Source organism: Silurus meridionalis, chromosome 4, assembly GCF_014805685.1.
Source record: "Silurus meridionalis isolate SWU-2019-XX chromosome 4, ASM1480568v1, whole genome shotgun sequence".
Lineage (NCBI taxonomy): Eukaryota > Metazoa > Chordata > Actinopteri > Siluriformes > Siluridae > Silurus > Silurus meridionalis.
Genome location: NC_060887.1, coordinates 37,894,430 through 37,917,567, shown reverse-complemented (window position 1 = coordinate 37,917,567; position 23,138 = coordinate 37,894,430). Strand labels below are relative to the sequence as shown.

Genomic DNA, 23,138 nt, shown 5'->3' with positions numbered 1-23,138 from the left:
TGGAAAAGGTGTTCTGGTAGCATGGTATAGACAGGACAAAGACTCCTTCAACTGTTGAGCAGTGAAGATGACATTATTTCAGAATTGTTCAATTGTTGATAAATTGTTCTCTAATTTCGATCTCCAGTGTGTGTGTGTGAATCAGACTGTTTAATTTATTATTTTGGTCTAAGTTGCTTGAAATCACGCTGTTGTACAGCTGTGTGTGTGTATATATATATATATATATATATATATATATATATATATATATATATATATATATATACACACACATCTGTACAACAGCGTGTTTATGCAATATGACCGAAAAGAACATGTTTAATATATCCAAGGTACATGGTCAGTGTATTCGCTTGTGTTAAATCCCATATTTTTGCTAATTGCTTATGATAATTAATTTCTATGTTAAACAGGGTACTTTTGAATGGATAATGGAATTTAAAGGAATTAATGTATAACTTTCTGATAAATAACTCATAACAGAAATATTATTACAAGTAATTAATGTGTACGTGTGAATAGTTGATGTAACTTGATTAATAGATTGAAGTGAATTCCTACATATTGGTTACATGCACTTTAAAAGAAAAAGAAATCAATGAGGTCTCATGTTAGAAAAGGAAAAGAGAACTGAATTGTTATTGTCTGTACGGTTTCTGCAGATTGTTTTTGTTTGAGTACTAGGAAGTCTGGATGAAGTGAGATGGTGAGCCAAGCCCAGCGAGACTGGTAGATGATCTTTAACAGAGTTTAAAGACCAGCTGTTGATTTGTCAACAGTGGTATCTTGATTTACGTTGAGCGTGCCAGTTAAGGCATAATTTACACACAGTAGTGTTACAACAAGTGCACTTAAGCACAAGGAATTTAACGTTGACTTACATTTGTATATACATTTGTGGCATTTAGCAGACGCCCTTATCCAGAGCGATGTACAAAAGTGCTTTGAGTCTCTAGTAATGAATAAATCTACACTGGTAGACAAGATTACAAACTTAATATAAATATAACTCTAATTCTACAAACTTGGTGCTAATTTAAGTATTTCATGAAGGTCTTCAATCGTTGCTTGAAGATAGTCAGGGACTCTGCTGTACAGACATCTAGGGGAAGTTCATTCCGCCACCTCGGTGCCAGAACAAAGAAGAGCCTTGACGTGTACTTACCTCGCATTCTGAGAGAAGGAGGTACCAGTCGACCACTTAAATACACATGTTCACTGAACTCTGCATCAACATTTCACATTCAATTAACACTAGCTTTACTAAACACTTTACTTTAAGGAACAAATTAAACATTTAAGGGGGCATTTACTTAATTTTTTATTATTTTGAAGAGCTCTTTCTTTGATTGTTTTATCATTATTGTGTCTATTGCAGAAACAGAAACTCTAGTTGGGAGTCGAACCTGAACACAAAACATCACACTAGGAACACACACTGAGTACAGACACACTGAATATCATGAGTTGTAACATGCACAAAGATCCTGACACACACACAATCTATAGGGCTGTTGGGATAATTGTAAATATACTATTATTTTCTCATTTTGTACAACATGTTTTGTAGTATTGTGCAGTTTTGTTGTTTTTTTTGTTACCTTTTTCCACTCAAGAATCCAGAATAATTATAATTTTTATTTGTAATAACAGTGTAATGTGTAAAGTAAAATGTAAAGTGTCTCAAAAGGCATATGAACAAACCACAAAACTTCTGGAGCAATTTCGTTTGAACCAACAAGACCTAAGTGGAGATGTTTGACTATAATACACAGTGCCACACTTGGTGAAAACCAAATACAGCATATTAGAACAATCTCATAGCAAGCAGGTTGGGGGAGGGGGTGATCATTTGGGTTTGCAGTCACAGGTTCTGGTCACCTTCTAGTCATTTAGTTGACCATGAACTCCTCTGTATTTCAAAATATTCTAGAGTCAGATGTGAGGCCATCTATCTGATAGCTAAAACTTTAGCTGAAATGTAATCATGCAAGAGGACAATGATTCCAAGCACACCAGCAAATCTACAACAGAATGACTGAAGAAGAACAGAATCAAGGTGTTGCAAAGGAACAGTCAAAGTCCAGACCTCAACCTGATTGATATGCTGTGGGGGACATTAAGAGAGCTGTGTATAAATAAATGCTCCAAAACCCCAATGAACTGAAGCAACAGTGTAAAGAAGAGTGATCCAAAATTCCTCTACAATGATGTGAGACTGATAAAGTCATCCAGAACACCATCACTTCAAGTTACTGCTGATGAAGATGATTCTACAAGATACTGAATCATATGGTGTACTTAGATTTTCACACATGGATTCTCCATTTTTGGTTTGATTTATGTCAAAATAAATAATGATGCAGTGTAATTTATCATGTGATGTTTATTTGAGTTTGTATTTATCTGATGTTAAGATGTGATAAGGACCAAATAATTTTTGTCTTTAAATGTAGAACAATAAAACTCAGGGTGTACTTTCTTTTTCACATGACTGTATTTACATTTACACAATATATAGACACAATACACCATACACTGTATATAAACTGAAAGTAGGGGTGTGTGTGCGTGCGTGTCTGTGTGTGAGTGACTGTGTGTGTGTGTGTGTGTGTGTGTGTGTGTGTGAGTGACTGTGTGTGTGTGTGTGAGAGTGACTGTGTGTGTGTGTGACTTCCTGCCTCTGTGTAAAGTGAAAGTGTTGAATGAAGGAAAGGAAATAAAGCGTTCACAGGAGAGAAACACAGTAAGTATGTAAATCTAAAGCTGTAATTTGAGAATGTTCTGAATGTGGATTAGATGAAGATGAAGATGAAGATGAAGAACAGTTCAGGTGATTTTGTTCTGAAGTTGATGTCAGTAAACTTCCACAGTTGATTGTTGATCTTCATTTCCTTTAAGTGAACCGTTAGATTGCACACACCATGTTGGAGTGAAGTGAAAATGTGTCCTGCAGGGAACAAAAGCTTGTAAATGAACTGCTAGGTAGTAGAATTGTTCTAAATGACACGTGAGGAAATGGACTGAGGTTCATCCTGAAAGCGCTTTTCCTGAAAACACGGTTCCTGAAGCCGCGTGTAAAATTCAGGCTCGCGGCTTTTCCACACTTAGCGGTAATAAGAGCGCGAGCGGAAAGTGAGCGTGCACGAGCTCCAGAAAGCAGAGAGCTGCACGGGACGGAATTTTCAGTGGAGCAGTAGTTTGATGTTCAGTGCACTGACTGCTTCTTCCCTCTACTCTGCTTTTTACTTTCACTCGCTTCCCTTTTCAACAGCAATGACAAAGAAACGCAACATTAACAAACATCTTTCGTTTTATTTCACTTTGAGTTTTTGTGTAAATGATGAACATGGACATGAACAAGGCACTTTTCAGATCATCAGCTGAAGCGAGATGTTATAAAACCAGCTGAAGGTTTTGTTGTGTTGTTTGTTCCTTTCTTTAATAATGAACTGATATCTGGAGCACTCAGTGATTCTCCCGAAACCCGCACCCGCATTTCCCATCAAATCTTCTCCCGCGTGACTGCAGGTCTCTACTGCACATCAACAACAGCGCCCTCTAGAGTCACAAAATATGATGCTCACACAATCTGCTGTAACTTCCTGCTCTGTGGAATAAACAAGTGAAAGTGAAAGTAAAAACTCCATTTTATGTAGAAAAACACAGTAAGTATGTAAATCTAAAGCTGGAAGATGTGAATGTTATGAATCTACACTGGCTGAAGAACAGTTCAGGTGATTTTTCCTGAAGTTGGATCTTCTACAGTTTACTGTAGGACTTGATTTCTTGGAAGTGAACCGTGTGATGATCCAGGATTAGATGAAACACACACCGTGTTGAAGTGAAGTAAATATGTGTCCTGCAGTGTTTCTCTCTTTAAGGATCTTTATTTCAAACTCTCCTCCTTTTTCCCAAATGAAGCTCTGGAGCGTGAAAGTGTTTTATTGGGGAAAATCGCAAATTTGTTTTCAGATCGTGTTCCTGCAAACAGCCGTCACTAAACACATCATGACTTTCAGGAGACAGGTTCTGATGTTCCTCAACTCGGCGGAAAATCCGCTCCATATCTCCTTTGGTGTGAAACAGAGGCGATTTCTTTAAGACTGCAAGGGAAGCTCGGCTTCCCTTATAATGTCACAAAATTAATGGTCAAATATGTACTATTGTATTAACATTTTATTGACTAAAAATGCGTTAGAAAACGTTCATCTCAAAGACGAGTTCGTTCAGAATCAGTTACATATAGCAGGTCGGCTGACTCGATTTCCTTCTCATACATTCCCGCAGCGTCACAGTGCATTTCCCTATTGAAGCCCAGCGTCCATTGACTTCAATGGGGCTGCTTTGAACGGTTTTTTCAGCGCTTCGAAACTAGACGGTCATTGGATAAACGCTGCGATTATGTCCCGCCCACGGACGCTCAGCGTCTCTGGGGGTGAATGGGGAGTGGGCTGGCCCGGACTCCGAGCTTCTGCGTGATGATTGGAGGGTCTGTCGAAAGACTGCATCTCCTTTTGACTGACAGCGATTCTGTACTATAAGGAATCACTGAAGCTATTCGCGCTCAGTCCCATCGCGGATTTCTCAAGTTCAGTCGAAATAAAAACTGCTGCAAAAAGGAACATAGGGCAGAATTTACTTTTAAATAAATAGACAATTTTATGATGTAGGCTGAAAATGAGCTTCCCCTCTCTGACAGACCAGTAGCCGCCACTGGTGTGAAAGATGAAGGGAGAATGTAGATGGTGGATGGAAGCAGGGCAGCATGCGGGCTTGGGAATGTGCTGATATCGGGCACAAGCGGCTCGCGGCTCCGCATAGGAGACAGGAGGAGGCGGCGTAATGGCGGCTCTGAGCCGGATGGTAGTGTGAGAGCAGCGGGGAATCAGGAGGACACCGGGCGCGCTGAGGGGAAGGAGGCTACATTTCTTTCCTGAGGACGGAAACATTCAAAGCTCTGTTTCAACACTGCAGAAAAATGTGGAGAAGTGAAAAGAAGCGCTTTGGCTGAAGGAAGAACATTACAGCCGTAAACACAAAGGAAAGAAACGAGATGAAGGAGCAGGTTGGAGTTTAGGAATCAGTTCTGCAACACAGTGAACACAGTCTCCATGTTCAGGGTGCAGAGTGGAGCGCATGTGCATTACGTGTTGGTGAATCTACAGGAGTTTGAGTGTTTGGGGTATAAACTGACTGGTGTTTATGCTTCGATATATTTACGATTCTTTATGGATTTCTAGTTTTAATCTGATTTTTACATTGTTAAGGTGAGACCTTGTCTTTTACTCTCTTTTTTCTAGTTGGAATAGTTTTACATATTTTTTTTAATCTTGTTTCTAATCTTAACTTAAGCGCTGATAACAACTTAGGTTGTCCTTATCCTCTTTAGTCCGGATGACATGGCGTCCCAGTTTTCCCAAAACAACTCCAAATGTTTATCTGTCTCACCACAGTTTTCCACTTTGCCAAACACTTTGTCCATTATAAATGAGCCTTGGTTCAGAGAAAACACCTGCACTTCTGGATCATGTTTAGATACGGCTTCTTTTTGACCTATAGAGTTTAATCTGGCAACGGCGAATGGCACGGTGGATTGTGTTCACCGACAATGTTTTCTGGAAGTATTCCTGAGCCCATTACAGTAGCATTCCTGTATGTGATGCAGTGCCGTCTAAGGGCCCCAAGATCATGGGCATCCAGTATGGTTTTCCGGCCTTGACCCTTACACACAGAGATTGTTCCAGATTCTCTGAATCTTTGGATGATATGATGCACTGTAGATGATGAGAACTTCAATCTCTAAAATTTTTCTCTGAGAAACTCATTTCTGATATTGCTCTAATATCTTTCGCTGCAGCATTGGGGGAATCGGTGATCCTCTGCCCATCTTGACTTCTGAGAGACACTGCCACTCTGAGAGGCTCTTTTTATACCCAATCATGTTGCCAATTGACCTAATAAGTTTCAAATTGGTCCTCCAGCTGTTCCTTATATGTACATTTAACTTTTCCGGCTTCTTATTGCTACCTGTCTCAACTCTTTTGTAATGTGTATCTCTCATGAAATCCAAAATGAGCCAATATTTGGCATGACATTTAAAAATGTCTCACTTTCAACATGTGATATGTTATCTATATTCTATTGTGAATAAAATCAATCAATCAATCAATCAAACTTTATTTATAAAGCGCATTACAACCACCAAAAGGAGCACAAGGCACTTTCCAGTAAAGCAAAAAATAAACATAAAAAATAAAAATGTAATTAAAAGTAATAAAAAAATAAAAATAAAATAAATAAATAAAAATAAAAATAAGAAACAGTGAACATAAAATGGCAGTTGAATCAGGGCTACACGTTAAAAGCTTGTCTGAATAAATAAGTTTTCAACTGCGATTTAAAAGTACTCAGCTCAGTGACGCATCGTATGTGTGCTGGAAGTGCATTCCACAGCGTTGGTCCCTGGACAGCAAATGACCGGCCTCCAAACTTTTTAAAGTTGCATTTAGGAACAACCAGAGAGGTATGTCCAGAGGAGCAGAGAGTTCTGGCTGGTTGGTAGACCTTTAATAATTCAGCGAGGTATGGCGGGGCCAGATCATTGATTGCCTTAAACACAAACAGTAGGACATTATACTCCACCTAAACCACACCGGAAGCCAATGAAGCGAGCGGAGGACAGGGGTGATGTGGGAGCATTTGGAGGTGTTGGTGAGAAGACGTGCTGCCGCGTTTTGTACCATTTGTAGCCGATTTTAAAGTGATTGGTTAAGTCCAGTGTACAGGGCATTACAATAGTCAATCCTCGAGCTGATGAAGGCAGGTATAGCTTTTTCAAGGTCTGCTTGGGACAAGAATGATTTGACCTTGCTGAGGAGCCTTAGCTGATAAAAGCTCGCCTTCACTACTGCACTGATCTGCTTATCGAAGTGTATACTTTGGTCAAAAATAACACCCAGGTTACGCACGGTAGGTGCAAACTGAGGTGTAAGAGGACCAAAACTCAGAGAACTGCTGGGTAAGTCTGAGCTAAACTGGATGTACTCAGTCTTTTCTTCATTTAGATGAGGGAAGTTCTGGGAAAGCCACTGTTTAATATCCTGAAGGCAACTATGGAGAGAGTCCAATGCAGAATGATTACTCTGAATCACAGGAAGATAGATCTGGAGGTCGTCAGCATAGAAATGAAATTTAACATTATGATTGGAGATGAGTTGACCAAGTGGCAGCATATAGAGTGAGAACAGAATAGGACCAAGAATAGATCCTTGCGGCAGACCAGATGACAGAGGAGCAACCGAGGAAGAATAATCATCCAGCATAATTGAAAAAGTTCTGTTCGTTCAGTGCTTCCTGCTTTCTTCAGTGCACTCCGGTAGGTGGCAAGACTGTCTCTAAACATCTCCAGCGACACCTGCAGCCTATTCTTCTTCCATCTTCGCTCAGCCTGTCTACACCGGCACCTAAGGGTCCAATGGACCATTGGTCGACTTCACCTTGTAGGGCGCAACAGAGTCCATAATCTGGGAGCAGATGGTATGGAAGAAGGCGAGGAAATGGTCTGGACAAAGAGGCGATGTCAATTCAGTAGTAGAGGGGAGACCGGAAACAGAGAAGGCAGCGACAAAATCATCGACTGTAGATGAGGTAATAATGCGCCAACAATGAGGGGCAGTAGACGTTGGTGCAGGCAAAACAGCATAAATGTCAAACCGTATAATGGTCAGAGATGGGGAACTCCTTGACCACACAAGCTGACACTATAACCCCACGAGAGATAATAAGGTCGAGAGTGTGACCTAACCTATGGGTGGGACAGGAAATGGACTGAGCCAGATCTATTGAGTCTAAAAGTGCCTTAAAATCATTAGCAGGTTTATCAAAGGGGCAGCGAACATCCTTTTTTGATTTGGGCGCCCGGACAAATATTTGTACCTCAAAGCTGGAATACCCTCTAGTGGACAGCTGGCGGCACTTCAGGGACTGTCTGTGTATGGTGGCTATACCCCCGCCCCTACCCGTTTGCCACGGCGTGTTTAGGTAAGGGTAACCAGAGGGGAGGATTTCCGAAAAGGCACTGACGTCATCTGGGGGAAGCCAGGTTTCAGTGAGGATAAACAGACCCAGATTGTGAGAGGAGATGACATCATTGAGGACAAATGTTTTGTTGTTGAGTAATCTGGTGTTACAAAGTGCCATGCGGAGCGTGGACGAGTTGAAAGGTGACGATGTCACACCAGGAATTGGACGTAGGTTTTCTTGGACACAACCCCGGGTGGATGTTTCAACGTGGCGTGGACACTGAAATGGAAGACCAGTGTTGGAGCCAACCGGCCGGAGCCATCGGTAGCATTCCCGCGATCTTCTAGCATTGACAAATCCTAGTTGTTCTTTACACCTCGGAGATGGAAAATCCAGGTGAGTCCTCAGCCTGACATGTAACCCGCCTCTCCGACCGCGACTCCTGTGGCACTTCCTGCCTGGTAGCAAACAGACAGGGCGTCTCAGGAAAGGAGGAATTAATGTCAACAGTGGCGGTGGTGGTCTAAATGACTGGGTGTTTAGGAAGCGATTAGTTGTCAAACGCAGTTCCAGCAGCGTGGTGCGATCATACACAATAAACGATGAGACAGTAGCAAAAATAAACATGAAAAAACAGAGGAGCAAGTGGCAGGCCAAACACAGCGGCACCATCTTGGATATATATCATATAAAATATAACTTTATGAGATTTGTAAATTATTGCATTACTTTTTTATTTACAATTTGTGCAGTGTCCCAACTTTTTTGGAATCTGGTTTGTAATAATAATAATAATAATAATAATAATAATAATAATTATTATTATTATTATTATTATTATTATTATTATTATCATCATCATCATTATGATTATAATGATAATAATAATAATTATTATTAAAATTACTATTAGTATAATAATTACTACTTTGACTGACCCAGTCCTCTCTCCCTCTCTCTCTCTCTCTGTAGGTTTACAGGTTCCTAGGAGTAGAAATGTCCTCCAGAATGAGTGAATCTGTGAAAAAAAACATAAAGATATTTGAGAGGTAATTGAAGGTTGTGACTTTGTGAAAAATAGAAATGTTCTCACATTCACCAACACTAAACAGATCAGACTCTGATGTGTATCTGTGAAAAATGATGAGTGAAGAGTTGAATTCAGCAGCTTTGTCTCCAGATGTTCAAAACCAGCTGATGATTAGTGACATTAAGCTACTGAGCAACACGTCTAACCCCAAGTTGTCCCTGTAGCTGGATAAAGTATGAAGGTTAAAGAATGGGATCAGTGTTAATAAGAACATCATCAGATTTTAACTCCAGTTTCATTATTCAGTGTTGCTGCAGAACAGTAATAATGATGCAGTGGTTGTGTGTGTTTAGTCTGATTCAGGGTAAGAGATCAGACTCACCTGAACCCAGCTGTGTGTCCATGAAGAGTGACTGGTCAATAAATGAGCCAATATACTTTAAAGACACAGACTGTACTACTGATCTGAGGTGAGGACAGTTGAATGTATGAGTGCAGTGTTTTATCACTCACACTCTCACATAATCAAACATCTCTGTAATATGTGTGTATTCACTGCTTTGTGTTTGTAGTTATGAATATGATTTATAGTCTTTATTCTACTTTTAACAAGTGTTTTTATTTGTTCACAGACTGCAGAAGAAGAAATCAAATATCACTGAGAAGAGTCATTTAGAGGCCATATTCAAGGTATGTGTGTGTGTGTGTGTGTGTGTGTGTGTATGTGTGTCAATTCCACTCTCACTGCAGTGTAACAGTGTAACAAAATCCTAAGCAGCAGTAAGAGAGAACACGAATGTGATGTGTTGCCTCATTGGTTTCAACATCAATTTCCTTCTGCTTTTCTCATTCTTCTTGCTTTCTTTCCAAACTGTTCTTTGTGAAGTTGAATTATCAGTGTTTTCATACCTCTTTTGCCTCCTTTTTAATACTCATTGATTCACCTTCATGTTTTTACTTGTCTGTGCTCTTGTCTGAAACCAGTTTGTTTGGATGTCAGTAATGAAAACATTCTTATGTTACATTATAGTGTTTGATATGAGTGTAGTGGGGTTTTTTTGGTTCAAATCAGGATCTGGAGCACAAAGTCATCACTCTGATACAGAATGAACTGAAGAGATATAAGAAGCTCCTGAGACCAGATTACCCAGCATGCTCTGAGAGGGAGGTGGAGGATGAGGAGGATCAGAGCAGTGTCAGAGAGGGAGTGCTGAAGATCACACTGCACTTCCTGAAGAACATGAAGCACACAGATCTCGCTAACACACTGCAGAACAGTAAGAGCTTCAGAGGAAGGAAACTGCTGTACATTTATTAAACACATCTCATCATAATGATGTGCTTTTATCAACACAATATAATAACACATCAGTACTGACATTCCATATGATATACAGCTATGAAAATATCAGTAGCTCACAGAGATGATCAGAGAGTTTACATTTTATTCTTCTTTTTATCAGAACTCGTCTCTGTGTACCAGCGAAAACTCAAATCCAAACTGAGAGAGAAATGTAAAGAATTACTGAAGGAATCTCACAGCATGGAAGCTCAGCACTTCTGAATGAGATCTACACAGACCTCTACATCACAGAGGGTTGGAGTGGAGACGTCAATAATGAACATGAGGTGAGACAGATTGAGACAGTGTCCAGGAGACCAGCAACACAGGAGACACCCATCAAATGTAATGATCTCTTTAAAGACAAGTCCATCAGAAGTGTGCTGACTAAAGGAGTTGCTGGAATTGGAAAAACAGTCTCTGTGCAGAAGTTCATTCTGGACTGGGCTGAAGGAAAAGCAAATCAGGACGTCACCTTCATGTTTCCACTTCCCTTTAGAGAGCTGAATCTGATGAAGCAGAAACATCTCAGTCTGATGGATCTTCTTCATCACTTTTTCCCAGAAATAAAAGAATTACGATTAATAGACTGTGAGAGGAATAAAGTGGTGTTGATCTTTGATGGTCTGGATGAGTGTCGACTTCCTCTAAATTTCCAGAACAATGAGAGATTGTGTGATGTGACAGAATCAGCCTCAGTGGATGTGCTGCTGACGAACCTCATCAAGGGGAATCTGCTTCCATCTGCTCTCCTCTGGATCACCTCTCGACCAGTAGCAGCCAATCAGATCCCTTCTGAGTGTGTAGACCAGGTAACAGAGGTACGAGGGTTCAGTGATCCTCAGAAAGAGGAGTACTTCAGGAAGAGGATCAGTGATCAGAGCCTGACCAATAAAATCATCACACACATGAAGTCTTCCAGAAGCCTCTACATCATGTGTCATATCCCAGTCTTCTGCTGGATCTCAGCCACTGTTCTAGAGAGAATGTTGGGTGAAGCAGAGAGTGGAGAGATCCCCAAGACTCTGACTCAAATGTTCACACATTTTCTGATCTTTCAGATCAAACACAAAGACCAAAAGTACCATCAGAAATGTGACCATGATCCTCAGCAGACCAGAGAGAGTATCATGGCACTGGGAAAACTGGCTTTCCAACAGCTGGAGAAAGGAAACCTGATCTTCTATGAGGAAGACCTGAGAGAGTGTGGCATTGATGTCAGAGAAGCGTCAGTGTACTCAGGAGTGTGTACTCAGATCTTCAGAGAGGAGTTTGGGCTTCACCTGGGGAAGGTGTTCAGCTTTGTACATTTGAGTGTTCATGAGTTTCTGGCTGCTTTATACACATTTCTCTCATTTATCAACAAAATAGTTAATAAACAACAAATCAACAATCTGTCAGATCTTTTTACCAAATCAAACATGTCTGATTTCCTGAGGTGTGCAGTGGACAAGACCATACAGAGTGAGAATGGACACCTGGACCTGTTCCTTCGCTTTCTTCTGGGTCTCTCACTGGAGTCCAATCAGATTCTTCTAAGAGACCTTTTGCCCCATACAGGAAGTAGCTCTCACAGCAAACAGGAAACAGTCGAGTACATCAAGAAGAAGATCAGAGAAAATCCATATCCAGAGAAATCCATCAATCTGTTCCACTGTCTGAATGAACTGAATGATCATTCGCTAGAACAGGAAGTACAACATTACCTGAAGAGCAGAGAGTACAGGTGTCTCAGTGGAGTCAGACTCTCTCCTGCTCAGTGGTCTGCTCTGGTGTTTGTGTTGCTGAACTCAGAAGAGAATCTGGATGTGTTTAATTTGAGTAAATATGGCAGATCAGATGAATGTCTTCTGAGGCTGCTGCCAGTGGTCAAAGAATCCAGAAAAGCTGAGTAAGTCATTTTAAAATGATTTCATAAATGTGTTACTAATTCCATAAATGTAGTTATTATTTGAAATGAACACTAATGACACTGCACTGATTAGGATCATGATTATCATTCATTACTCCAATCAGGTAACCAGTGTTTACTGATGTGATTTAAATCATTGCTAAAAGTGCAAAATTATGTCTGCGAAATCAACTGCAAAATGATGTCATCAAAATGATTGATCATTAGTGGTTGTAGTGACAGACTGTACATTTTATATAAAAAATTTATCATTGTTTTGGAGCTGATGGAGATCCATAATCACAATAAAAACACAACATGACAGGGAGACATTATATATATAATTTCTGTGTCCATTTGAATATATAAATATCTATAATTAATACACAGGAAAATAAGATTATATAAAATAAGAAGTGTCCAGATTTATGTCAAACTTGATTGCAGATTTACTTCAAACACAAATTAATCAAAATAAATTAAAATATGCACATTGGTAACAACCCATGCAGTCCACACATAAATGAGAGATAAATAATGTGTAATAATGTAAAATGACACGGGGAAAATGTATGGAACTCTTACTGATATTTATTTAATACTTCATACAAAATACTTTGTTGTTCAATGTTGTTGTACTGTATGGAGAAACTAGTTTCATGCATTGCTCAGGTGTAATTTTGGTCCATTCTTCCACACAAACACTTCAAATCTTGAAGGTACTGCATTTCATCTTCATCATCCGGGTAGATTTATTAAGAATGTTTCTTTAAAAAATTTTTTTATTCATCCTTCCTTAAATTACATGAAGTTTGCCAGTACCGTATGCTGACAAACAGCCCTACATCATGATGTTCCCACCTCCAAACTTCAATGTTGGTATGGTGTTTTTGGGATGATGAGCAGTTTCATTTGTCCACCAAACATATTGTGTATTATGGCATCCAAAGAGTTAAATGTTGGTCTACATTCAATTATATTCAGGATAACTGAATAGAATGACTAAAAAAGAATATTGTTATTATATACAGAATAATAGAATGATTAAAAAGAATGATGTTATTATATACAGAATAATAGTGCAGAATGATGTAGAATGTACAGATTGGAGCAGAACTGCATGATGATTACTGCAGTAGAAAGTATCAGTGAGCCATCAGTGTGCTAGTGTGTAGTGTGGGGAAAAACTATCCCTGAAACTTCTGGTTCTGGTGCATATGTTCCTGTATCTCCTTCTGGATGGAAGAAGGTTATACAGATTGTGACTGGGATGTGATCAGTCCATGATGATGTTGTGAGCTCTGCTGTGGTGAATGTGCTCAATGGTAGCTAGTTGGGTGCCAGTGATGCGTTGGGCAGTTTTGACCAGCCTTTGCAGGGCTTTTTGTTCACACACAGTGGAGCTTCTATATTATGCCATGATGGAGTTGGCCAGGATGCTCTTAATGATTCAGCAGTAAAACCTGGAGACATATGGATTTTCTAAAGTCTCCTCTAGAACTATAGATGCTGTTGCGCCTTCTAAATCAGAGATGAAAAGAGGGGAGTACTAATACTTAATCGATTAAATTAGATCAACTCTCAAACGCTATGCATAGTGTCTCATCACATTCACTTCATGAACTACAGTAAAACCCCATTGTATGAGCAACCTATAGTACGAGCAAACAGAGATACGAGCAACCTCGATGCACCGAAATAAAAATTCTTGGCCGAAACCGAAAACCGAAAAAGGAGGAAAGCAAAGCCGAAAACCGGAAAAAAAACGAAACACCGAAAGAAATGATGGCAATTATTATTACCATTGCATTTATGTCTATGACTGTGTACTAAACTTACTAAAATCAAGGCATTTCAATTGCATAAATTAATATTAAAGTTTCAAAGAATTAATCAATTACAAATTATTAAAATATTTATTTATAGCACATTGCAACAATGCACAGGATAAAATTAATTAAAATGTAGTCTTAAATGTTTAACTTAAATGCACTCATGTACATTAAATAATAATGTACAGGCCCTCTGGCCTGCTGAAAGGTTGTAAAATTAAATATGTTCTTTCATAAAAACAAAGTGCATTTAGAACAAGTGCAACTGCTTAAAAATACAACAATACAACACCATCACTGGGAAACTTTCTGCCTTTTCAATAACGTCCGCCACAGACGGAGTGCGCGTGCTCGGAGGGGTTTTGCTTTTCTGTGCGTTTGTGTTCCTCTGATATTCAGCATAGCGATCGGATGTTCGGATTTCAGGTGATAAATTAAACCCGGCGTGGAGAAAGTCTTTGCAGACGAAATTTCGTCATTACATGTTTTGCAAATCGCTCTCCGTGGGTCTTTCTCAGATATACTGAAACATGTTCACACCGCAGACATGTTGTTTTAGACATGCACGTGCAGGCGCGGTGTCTGTTTGCGTCTTCACAACAAACAGTTTCGGCCGTGTTTTTTTCGGTGATCAAAGATCAAAGATTTTTTCGGTGATCAAAGATCAAATGGCCCAAAATGCACTTTTGGGCCATTTTCGGCCGAAAATGTTCAGTGGCTGAATATTCGGTGCATCTCTAGGGAGATCAGTGTGGATGGTACGTTTTGCTGAAAGCACCAACCTCTGGAGGGCTCACCTTTCCTGCATGGTTCTGTTTCCGAACCAGGAAGTGATGCTACCTGTCAGAACGCTAAAAATTCTTTAGCACCTGAGAGGGTAGTTTAAAGTTCCGTAAGCATCTCAGATGGTACAGATGCTGCCGGGCCTTCTTCACCAGGTTGTTGGTGTGACAGGACCAAGACAGGTCCTGTGTGATGTGAACACCTACAGTGCCCTCCACAATTATTGGCACCCCTGTTTAAGATGTGGTCGTGGACTTCTAAAAATTCTCCTTTTTTTTAAAACAACATAGAACCCAAATGCAAAAAAAGAGAAAAATCCAACCTTTCATTTAAGTACATTACTTTGGTGGTAAAAAAATCACACATTTAGAAAAAAAAAAAACTTGAAATCATGTGTGCCACAATTATTGGCACCCCTAACAATTCCTCTGAAAATTCATTTTTTTTTTTTTTTTATATATTTTTCTGTAGTTGCTAAGGTTGGTCAGGGTATCTAGGGACTTTTAATTAGTAATTCATGATTTCCTGTTTCCCTGGGGTATAAATATGACGTGACAGGCCTAATTCTCTTACCCATTTGTCAACATGGCAAAGACAAGAGAACACACCATTCAAGTAAGGCGGATGTGTGTCGACCTTCATAAGTCAGGCAATGGCTACAAGAAAATAGCCACTCACCTTAACTTACCGGTATCTACAGTCAGAGGAATCATTAAGAAGTTTAAAACAACTGGAACAGTGACAAACAAGGCTGGAAGAGGTCCCAAGTTTATCTTGCCACAACGCACAGTGAGGAGGATGGTAAGAGAAGTAAAAAAATTTCCCAAGCTCACCGTCACAGAATTGCATCAAAGAGTGGCATCTTGAGGTCACAGAGTCTCCAAAACAACCATCAGACGCTCTCTACATGCCAACAAGCTGTTTAGGAGGCATGCAAGGAAAAAGCCTTTTCTCACTAACACTCACAAACGTAAACGTCTGGAGTTTGCTAAGCGGTACTGGGACTTCAACTGGGATCGTGTGCTTTGGTCAGATGAGACTAAGATTGAGCTTTTTGGCAGCAAACACTCTAAGTGGGTCTGGCGAATGAGTATGCCGGGAAGCACCTCATGCCCACCGTGAAGTATGGTGGAGGATCTGTGATGCTGTGGGCCTGTTTCTCTTCCAAAGGCCCTGGGAACCTTGTTAGGGTGCATGGCATTATGAACGCTTTGAAGTACCAGGATATTTTAAATAAAAACCTGATGGCCTCTGCCAGAAAGCTGAAGATGGGTCGTCATTGGGTCTTTCAGCAGGATAATGATCCAAAACATGTGGCAAAATCTACACAAAAGTGGTTCAGCAGTCACAAACTCAAGGTCCTCCAATGGCCATCTCAGTCCCCAGACCTCAACCCAATCAAAAACCTGTGGGGCGAGCTAAAGAGAAGAGTGCATAAGAGAGGACCCAGGACACTGGATGATCTAGAAAGATTGTGCAAAGAAGAATGGTCAAAATCCTCTCTCTGTGTTCTCCAATCTTGTGAAATGTTATAGGAGGAGATTAAGTGCTGTCTTGTTGGCAAAAGGAGGTTGTACAAAGTATTAACATCAGGGGTGCCAATAATTGTGGCACACATGATTTCAAGTTTTTTTTTTCTAAATGTGTGATTTTTTTACCACCAAAGTAATGTACTTAAATGAAAGGTTGGATTGACATGACCACATCTTAAACAGGGGTGCCAATAATTGTGGAGGGCACTGTAAGTATAGGATCTCTATTGCTGAGGGTGACGGTGGATAAGGTGTGTTTTCCCACCCGTACAGCTTGTGGTCTGTCTGTCAGGAAGTTAGAGAGCCATTGATACAGTGGCAGGCTGAGTCCCAGGACCTCCAACGTAGAGGTGAGCGTGGAGGGAATTATGGTGTTGAATGCTGAACTGTAGTCCACAAACAGCATCTTTGTATAATTCCCTTTTCTGTAGTCCAGGTGGCTCATCGCAGTGTGGAGGAGATGAGCAATGGTGTCCTCAGTAGAAGGATTCGGGCGGTACGTGGAGAGGGTCCAGTGTGTCTGGTAGTGATGTATTGATGAAGTCTCTGACAAGTTTTTCAAAGCACTTCATCATCACTGAGGTCAGGGCTACAGGGCGGTAGTCTTTGAGGCAGGCGGGCAGGGCTTCTTCGGACAGGAACAACGTGACCTGTCCTGCTGCCTTCCTGGTATTCAGACTTTGGAATGCCCTCCTCACGTCATGCACCGAGATGTTTAGACCTCTCCGGCTCTCTTGGCGTGCATGCTGTTTGTGCCAACCCGCTAGCGTGGTTAGTCAAGAAGTCAAGAAGCTTTTATTGTCATTTCAACCATATATAGCTGATGCAGTATACAGTGAAATGAAACAACGTTTCTCCTGAACCCAGGTGCTACATAAAACAACATAAAACAACAGTCACAGTACAGAAGAACACAGGGCCAGGAACTAAGATCCTCACCACATAAAGTGCATGTGTGCAACTGGTGCAAACAGTGCAAAGACATAACAAGACAGTGCAAGACAACACAGGACAGTGCAGGACAACACACAATACACAAAATATAAAAATAAACAGCAATAGCTCTGCCAGTAAAACCTGTCGTGACAGAATAAGGTGCACAGTAGCAGAAAAATGTAAACAGAAATGTAAACATAATTTTGCAATTCTATAATAGTATAAAATTTAATAGCAGCAATCAAAATAAAGTGATCAGTGACCAAAGGATTTGGACAGAATATTGTGCAAAAAGAGCAAGTCCCGGAAGATCAGCAACAAACGGCATGTAAACATTTTGCGATAATGAGAGGTGTGAATGGTGCCGAAACCTGGGTGTGTGAAGTGTATGTGTGTTGAGTCCGGTTGTACAGATCAGTCACTCAGTTGTGTGTAAGTGTGTGTGTGTGTGTGTGTGTGAGTGTGTGAGAGAGAGAGTTCAGTCCAGATGTTTGTTCAGGAGCCTGACGGCTTGCGGTAAAACTGTTGCACAGTCTTGATGTGACGGCCCGAATGCTTCAGAACCGTTTTCCTGATGGTAGGAGTGTGAAAAGTGTGTGTGACGGGTGTGTGTGGTCGTCCACAATGCTGTTTGCTTTGTGGGTGCAGTGTGTGGTGTAAATGTCCATGATAGAGGGGAGAGAGACTCCGATGATCTTCTCAGCTGTCCTCACTATCCTCTGTAGGGTCTTGCGATCCGAGACGGTGCAATTCCCAAACCAGGCAGTGATGCAGCTGCTTAAGATGCTCTCGATGGTCCCTCTATAGAACATGGTCAGGATGGGGGAGGGAGATGAGCTTTCCTCAGCCTTCTCAGGAAGTAGAGACGCTGCTGGGCTTTCTTGGTGTCGGAGCTGGTGTTAAGTAAACAGGTGAGGTTGTCCGCCAGTTGAATACCAAGGAATTTGGTGCTCTTGACGATCTCTACTGAAGATCCATCGATGATAAGTGGAGAATGGTCACTCTGTGTTCTCCTGAAGTCAACAAGCATCTCTTTGGTTTTGTCCACGTTCAGAGACAGGTTGTTGGCTCCACACCAGGCTGTTAACCGTTGCACCTCCTCTCTGTATGCTGACTCGTCGTTCTTGCTGATTAGACCCACCACGGTCGTGTCATCAGCAAACTTAATGATATGATTCGAGCTGTGCGTTGGTGCAAAGTCGTGAGTCAGCAGAGTGAACAGCAGTGGACTGAGCACACAGCCCTGAGGGGCTCCAGTGCTCAGTGTGGTGGTGCTGGAGATGCTGTCCCCGATACGGACTGACTGAGGTCTCTCGGTCAGGAAGTCCAGGATCCAGTTGCAGAGAGAGGTGTTCAGGCCCAGTAGGCTCAGCTTCTCAATCAGGTGCTGGGGAATAATTGTGTTGAATGCTGAACTGAAGTCTATGAACAGCATCCTTACATAAGAGTCCTTGTTATCCAGATGGGTGAGGGCCAGATGGAGGGTTGTGGAGATGGCATCGTCTGTGGAGCGGTTTGGACGATAAGCAAACTGCATGGGGTCCAGTGCGGGTGGGAGCTGGGTCTTTATGTGCCTCATGACAAGCCTCTCGAAGCACTTCATCATGATGGGTGTGAGTGCAACGGGACGATAGTCATTGAGGCAGGACACAGAAGACTTCTTCGGCACAGGAATGATGGTCGTCGTCTTGAGGCACGTACGTAACAGTGGCGCTGCTCAGGGAGAGGTTGAAGATGTCAGTGAAGACATCTGCTAGTTGTTCTGCACATTCCCTGAGCACTCTGCCAGGAATGTTGTCAGGTAAAGCAGACTTCCGTGGGTTAACTCTGCATAAAGTTTTCCTCACTTCAGCTGTGGTTAGACAGAGCACCTGGTAACTGGGAGGAGGGATTGTCTTCCTCGCCACCACGTTGTTCTGCACCTCAAACCGGGCGTAGAAGTCGTTCAGCGCATCTGGAAGGGAGGTGTCACGGTCACAAGCAGGTGATGTGGTCTTGTAATTCGTGATCGCCTGGATGCCCTGCCACATGCGCCGGGTGTCTCCGCTGTCCTGGAAGTGGCCATGGATTTTCTTGCCGTGTGCGCGCTTCGCCTCTCTGATGGCACGGGACAGTTTGGCCCTTGCTGTTTTTAAGGCCGTCTTGTCCCCTGCTCTGAAGGCAGAGTCTCTTGTCTTGCACGAACCTTGGCGGTCATTTATGGCTTCTGGTTGGAGTGTGTATTGATGGTCTTGGAGATAGTCACGTCCTCAATGCATTTGCCGATGTAGCTGGTCACTGTTGACGTGTACTCCTCCAAGTTGATGAAATCGCTATTGGTTGCAGCTTCCCTGAACATGTCCCAGTCAGTGCATTCAAAACAGTCCTGGAGAGCAGACATGGATCCTGCTGGCCAGGTTCTCACTTGTTTTTAAACTGGTCTTGAACGCCTGCTGAGTGGTCTGTATGCTGAGATCAACATAACAGAGATGTGGTCTGAGTACCCGAGGTGGGGCGGGGCTTCGCCCTGCGCCCGGATGTTTGTGTAAACAACATCCAGCGTGTTTTCTCCTCTGGTTGCAAAGTCCACATTCTGATAGAATTTGGGAAGCACAGTCCTGAGATTTGCGTGATTCAAATCTCCGGCGACTATAAACAATCCGTCAGGGTGTGTGTTTTGAAGTTCGCTAATAATCCCGTAGAGCACACTGAGCGCTTCCTTAGCATTAACGCTAGGTGGTATGTACACTCCGAGCACAATAGTGGTGGTGAATTCCCGGGGTAAATAAAAAGGTCTACATCTCACAACAATAAACTCCAGCAGCGATGAGCAGTAGGTGGAAACAAGCACAGAGTTCTTACACCATTTCATGTTGATGTAAACACACAGACCGCCGCCGCGAGTCTTACCGCACAGAGCTGGATTTCTGTCGGCACGAAACGCGGCTAGCCCGTCCAGCTGGATGGTGGCGTCCAGAACTCTGTCGCTTAGCCACGTCTCAGTAAACACAAAAACGCAGCAGTGTCTGTACTCACGCCGAGTAGCTTGTTGGAGTCTGATGTAGTCTAATTTATTGTTCAGGGAGCAGACATTTGCCAGCAGTAGTGATGGTAGAGCGGGCCGGCTAGGGTTAGCTTTTAGCCTAGCATTAGCACCCGCTCGCTTTCCACGTTTCTGCTTCCTTGCGCAGTGCTTTCGATTCCCCCTCCTCCGTCCGTCCTCCGCAGGCGATGCCGAGGTCTGGGGGCCTGGTTCTCGGAGCACGCCGAGGTCGCGTAGCTTCTGCCGCAGGTCATCATTAATGGTGTTGTTTGGGTTGTTTCTGAGTTCTTTCAGTGTTTTGCGGTTGTACACAGGGACACCGATTGCTCCGATGTCCATGTGTTGTGTAGGGCGGGCTACAGAATAACGTTAGCACCATTTTGGGTCCGGAGCGGCCGCTGCGAGCTACTGCCGCGCCGCCATCTTGGATCTTGGTTAGCTGCAGCCTCGAGCGTAAAAGATGTTTAGCTCATCTGCCAGAGAAGTGTCTGCATTCCCTATTCTAGAAGATGGTGATCTGTGGTCCGTGATTGTTCTTAGTCCCTGCCACAGGCTCCTAGAGCCACCATGTTGGAACTGTGACTTTAGTTTCCTCCCGTAGCGGCGCTTTGCATCCTTCACCGCTCTATGGACACTGTGAGACGCAGCCATGTCTCCCCCAGTTGCGAGCCCCGTGTTGTAGGCAGCGGCGCGGGATCTCAGAGCTTCGCGGATGGTTTTATCCACCCACGGCTTCTGGTTGGGAAACATTCTGATGGTGTTTTTCTGCACCGTATCGTCTGCTAGTTTCCTGTGTGTTCGTGTGTGTGTGCGTGTTTGAGATGTCAGAGTTCTGATATATCTTCATTTCTCTCCCACTGTGTGTGTGAGATGTCAGAGTTCTGATTTATCCTGATTTCTCTCCCAGGCTGTGTGTGTGTGTGTGTGTGTGTGTGCGTGTTTGAGATGTCAGTGTTCTTATTTATCATCATTTCTCTCCCAGGTTGTGTTGGTGTAATCTCACCGAGGAAAGTTGTAGAGTTCTGTCCTCAGTTCTTAGTTCAAACTCCTCCAGTCTGAGAGAACTGGAGCTGAGTAGGAATAAGCTGCAGGATTCAGGAGTGAAGCTGCTCTCTGCTGGACTGGAAAATCCACACTGTACACTGGAGATACTGAGGTCAGATCATCACTTACACACTGTGTTTATTATTTTAGTTTCAGTGAGACATTTCACTCTTTACTGAGGTTGGAATGGGTAATAAATAATAGATGTGTTGTAGGTTGTATTTATAGATATGGATTGAGAGATAAAACTTTAAGTAATAATTGCTGCTGGTTTGTTACTTTATAGTCATAAAATGATTATTTTGATATTTATTATCAGTCTGTTTATTTCTGTAAAGCTGCTTTGTGACAACGAACAACTGTTAAAACACTACAAATAAAACTACATTAAATTAAATCAAACGGAGACATAGAGAATTAGAATGATAGATAGATAGATAGATAGATAGATAGATAGATAGATAGATAGATAGATAGATAGATAGATAGATAGATAGATAGATAGATAGATAGATAGATAGATAGATAGATAGATAGATAGATAGATAGATAGCACACACACCGTGTCCAAACCGCTAACAAACACTGATTTATCATAATTTCTCTCCCAGGTTGTGTTACTGTAATCTCACAGGTGAAAGCTGTAGAATTCTGTCCTCAGTTCTCAGTTTAAACTCCTCCAGTCTGAGAGAACTGGACCTGAGTGGGAATAACCTGCAGGATTCAGGAGTGAAGCTGCTCTCTGCTGGACTGGAGAATCCACACTGTACACTGGAGATACTGAGGTCAGATCATCACTTACACACTGTAGATCCTGCATTTCTGTAATATATCTGTTTTAGATGAATAAAATGTTGTGTGTCCCGAAGCACAATTTAAATAAAGCAGCAACTGCTATAGTTTTCCACATTCATAAATTCAGTAAGTTGCTGAGCTACAATTGTTGTTCTCTCTACAGGCTGGAACGCTGCAGTATTACAGATGAAGGTTGTGCTGCTCTGGTTTCAGCTCTGAGGTCAAACACCTCATCACACCTGAGAGAACTGAATCTGAACTACAATAAAGCAGGAGAATCAGGAGTGAAGCTGCTCTCTGCTGGACTGGAGAATCCACACTGTACACTGGAGATACTGAGGTCAGATCATCACTTACACACTGTGTTTATTATTTTAGTTTCAGTGAGACATTTCACTCTTTACTGAGGTTGGAATGGGTAATAAATAATAGATGTGTTGTAGGTTGTATTTATAGATATGGATTGAGAGATAAAACTTTAAGTAATAATTGCTGCTGGTTTGTTACTTTATAGTCATAAAATGATTATTTTGATATTTATTATCAGTCTGTTTATTTCTGTAAAGCTGCTTTGTGACAACGAACAACTGTTAAAACACTACAAATAAAACTACATTAAATTAAATCAAACGGAGACATAGAGAATTAGAATGATAGATAGATAGATAGATAGATAGATAGATAGATAGATAGATAGATAGATAGATAGATAGATAGATAGATAGATAGATAGATAGATAGATAGATAGATAGATAGATAGATAGATAGATAGATAGATAGATAGATAGATAGATAGATAGATAGATAGATAGATAGATAGATAGATAGATAGATAGATAGATAGATAGATAGATAGATAGATAGATAGATAGATAGATAGATAGATAGATAGATAGATGAAC

At 41.6% G+C, this 23,138-nt stretch overlaps 2 protein-coding genes across 2 annotated transcripts in view; one reads left to right on the top strand and one right to left on the bottom strand.

Moving 5' to 3' along the window:
- The window catches only part of LOC124384330 (guanine nucleotide exchange factor VAV3), a 209,123-nt gene that overhangs the window by 23,574 nt on the left and 162,411 nt on the right, over window positions 1-23,138 (bottom strand). The window lies entirely within an intron of this gene.
- On the top strand, window positions 2,655-22,747 carry LOC124384329 (NLR family CARD domain-containing protein 3-like). The gene is given in 10 exon segments (XM_046847081.1): window positions 2,655-2,749; window positions 9,001-9,077; window positions 9,412-9,528; window positions 9,691-9,748; window positions 10,131-10,335; window positions 10,522-10,584; window positions 10,587-12,291; window positions 21,379-21,552; window positions 22,052-22,225; window positions 22,399-22,747. Coding segments are annotated over 9 exon segments (2,793 nt in total). The 5' UTR covers window positions 2,655-2,749; window positions 9,001-9,024; the 3' UTR covers window positions 22,643-22,747.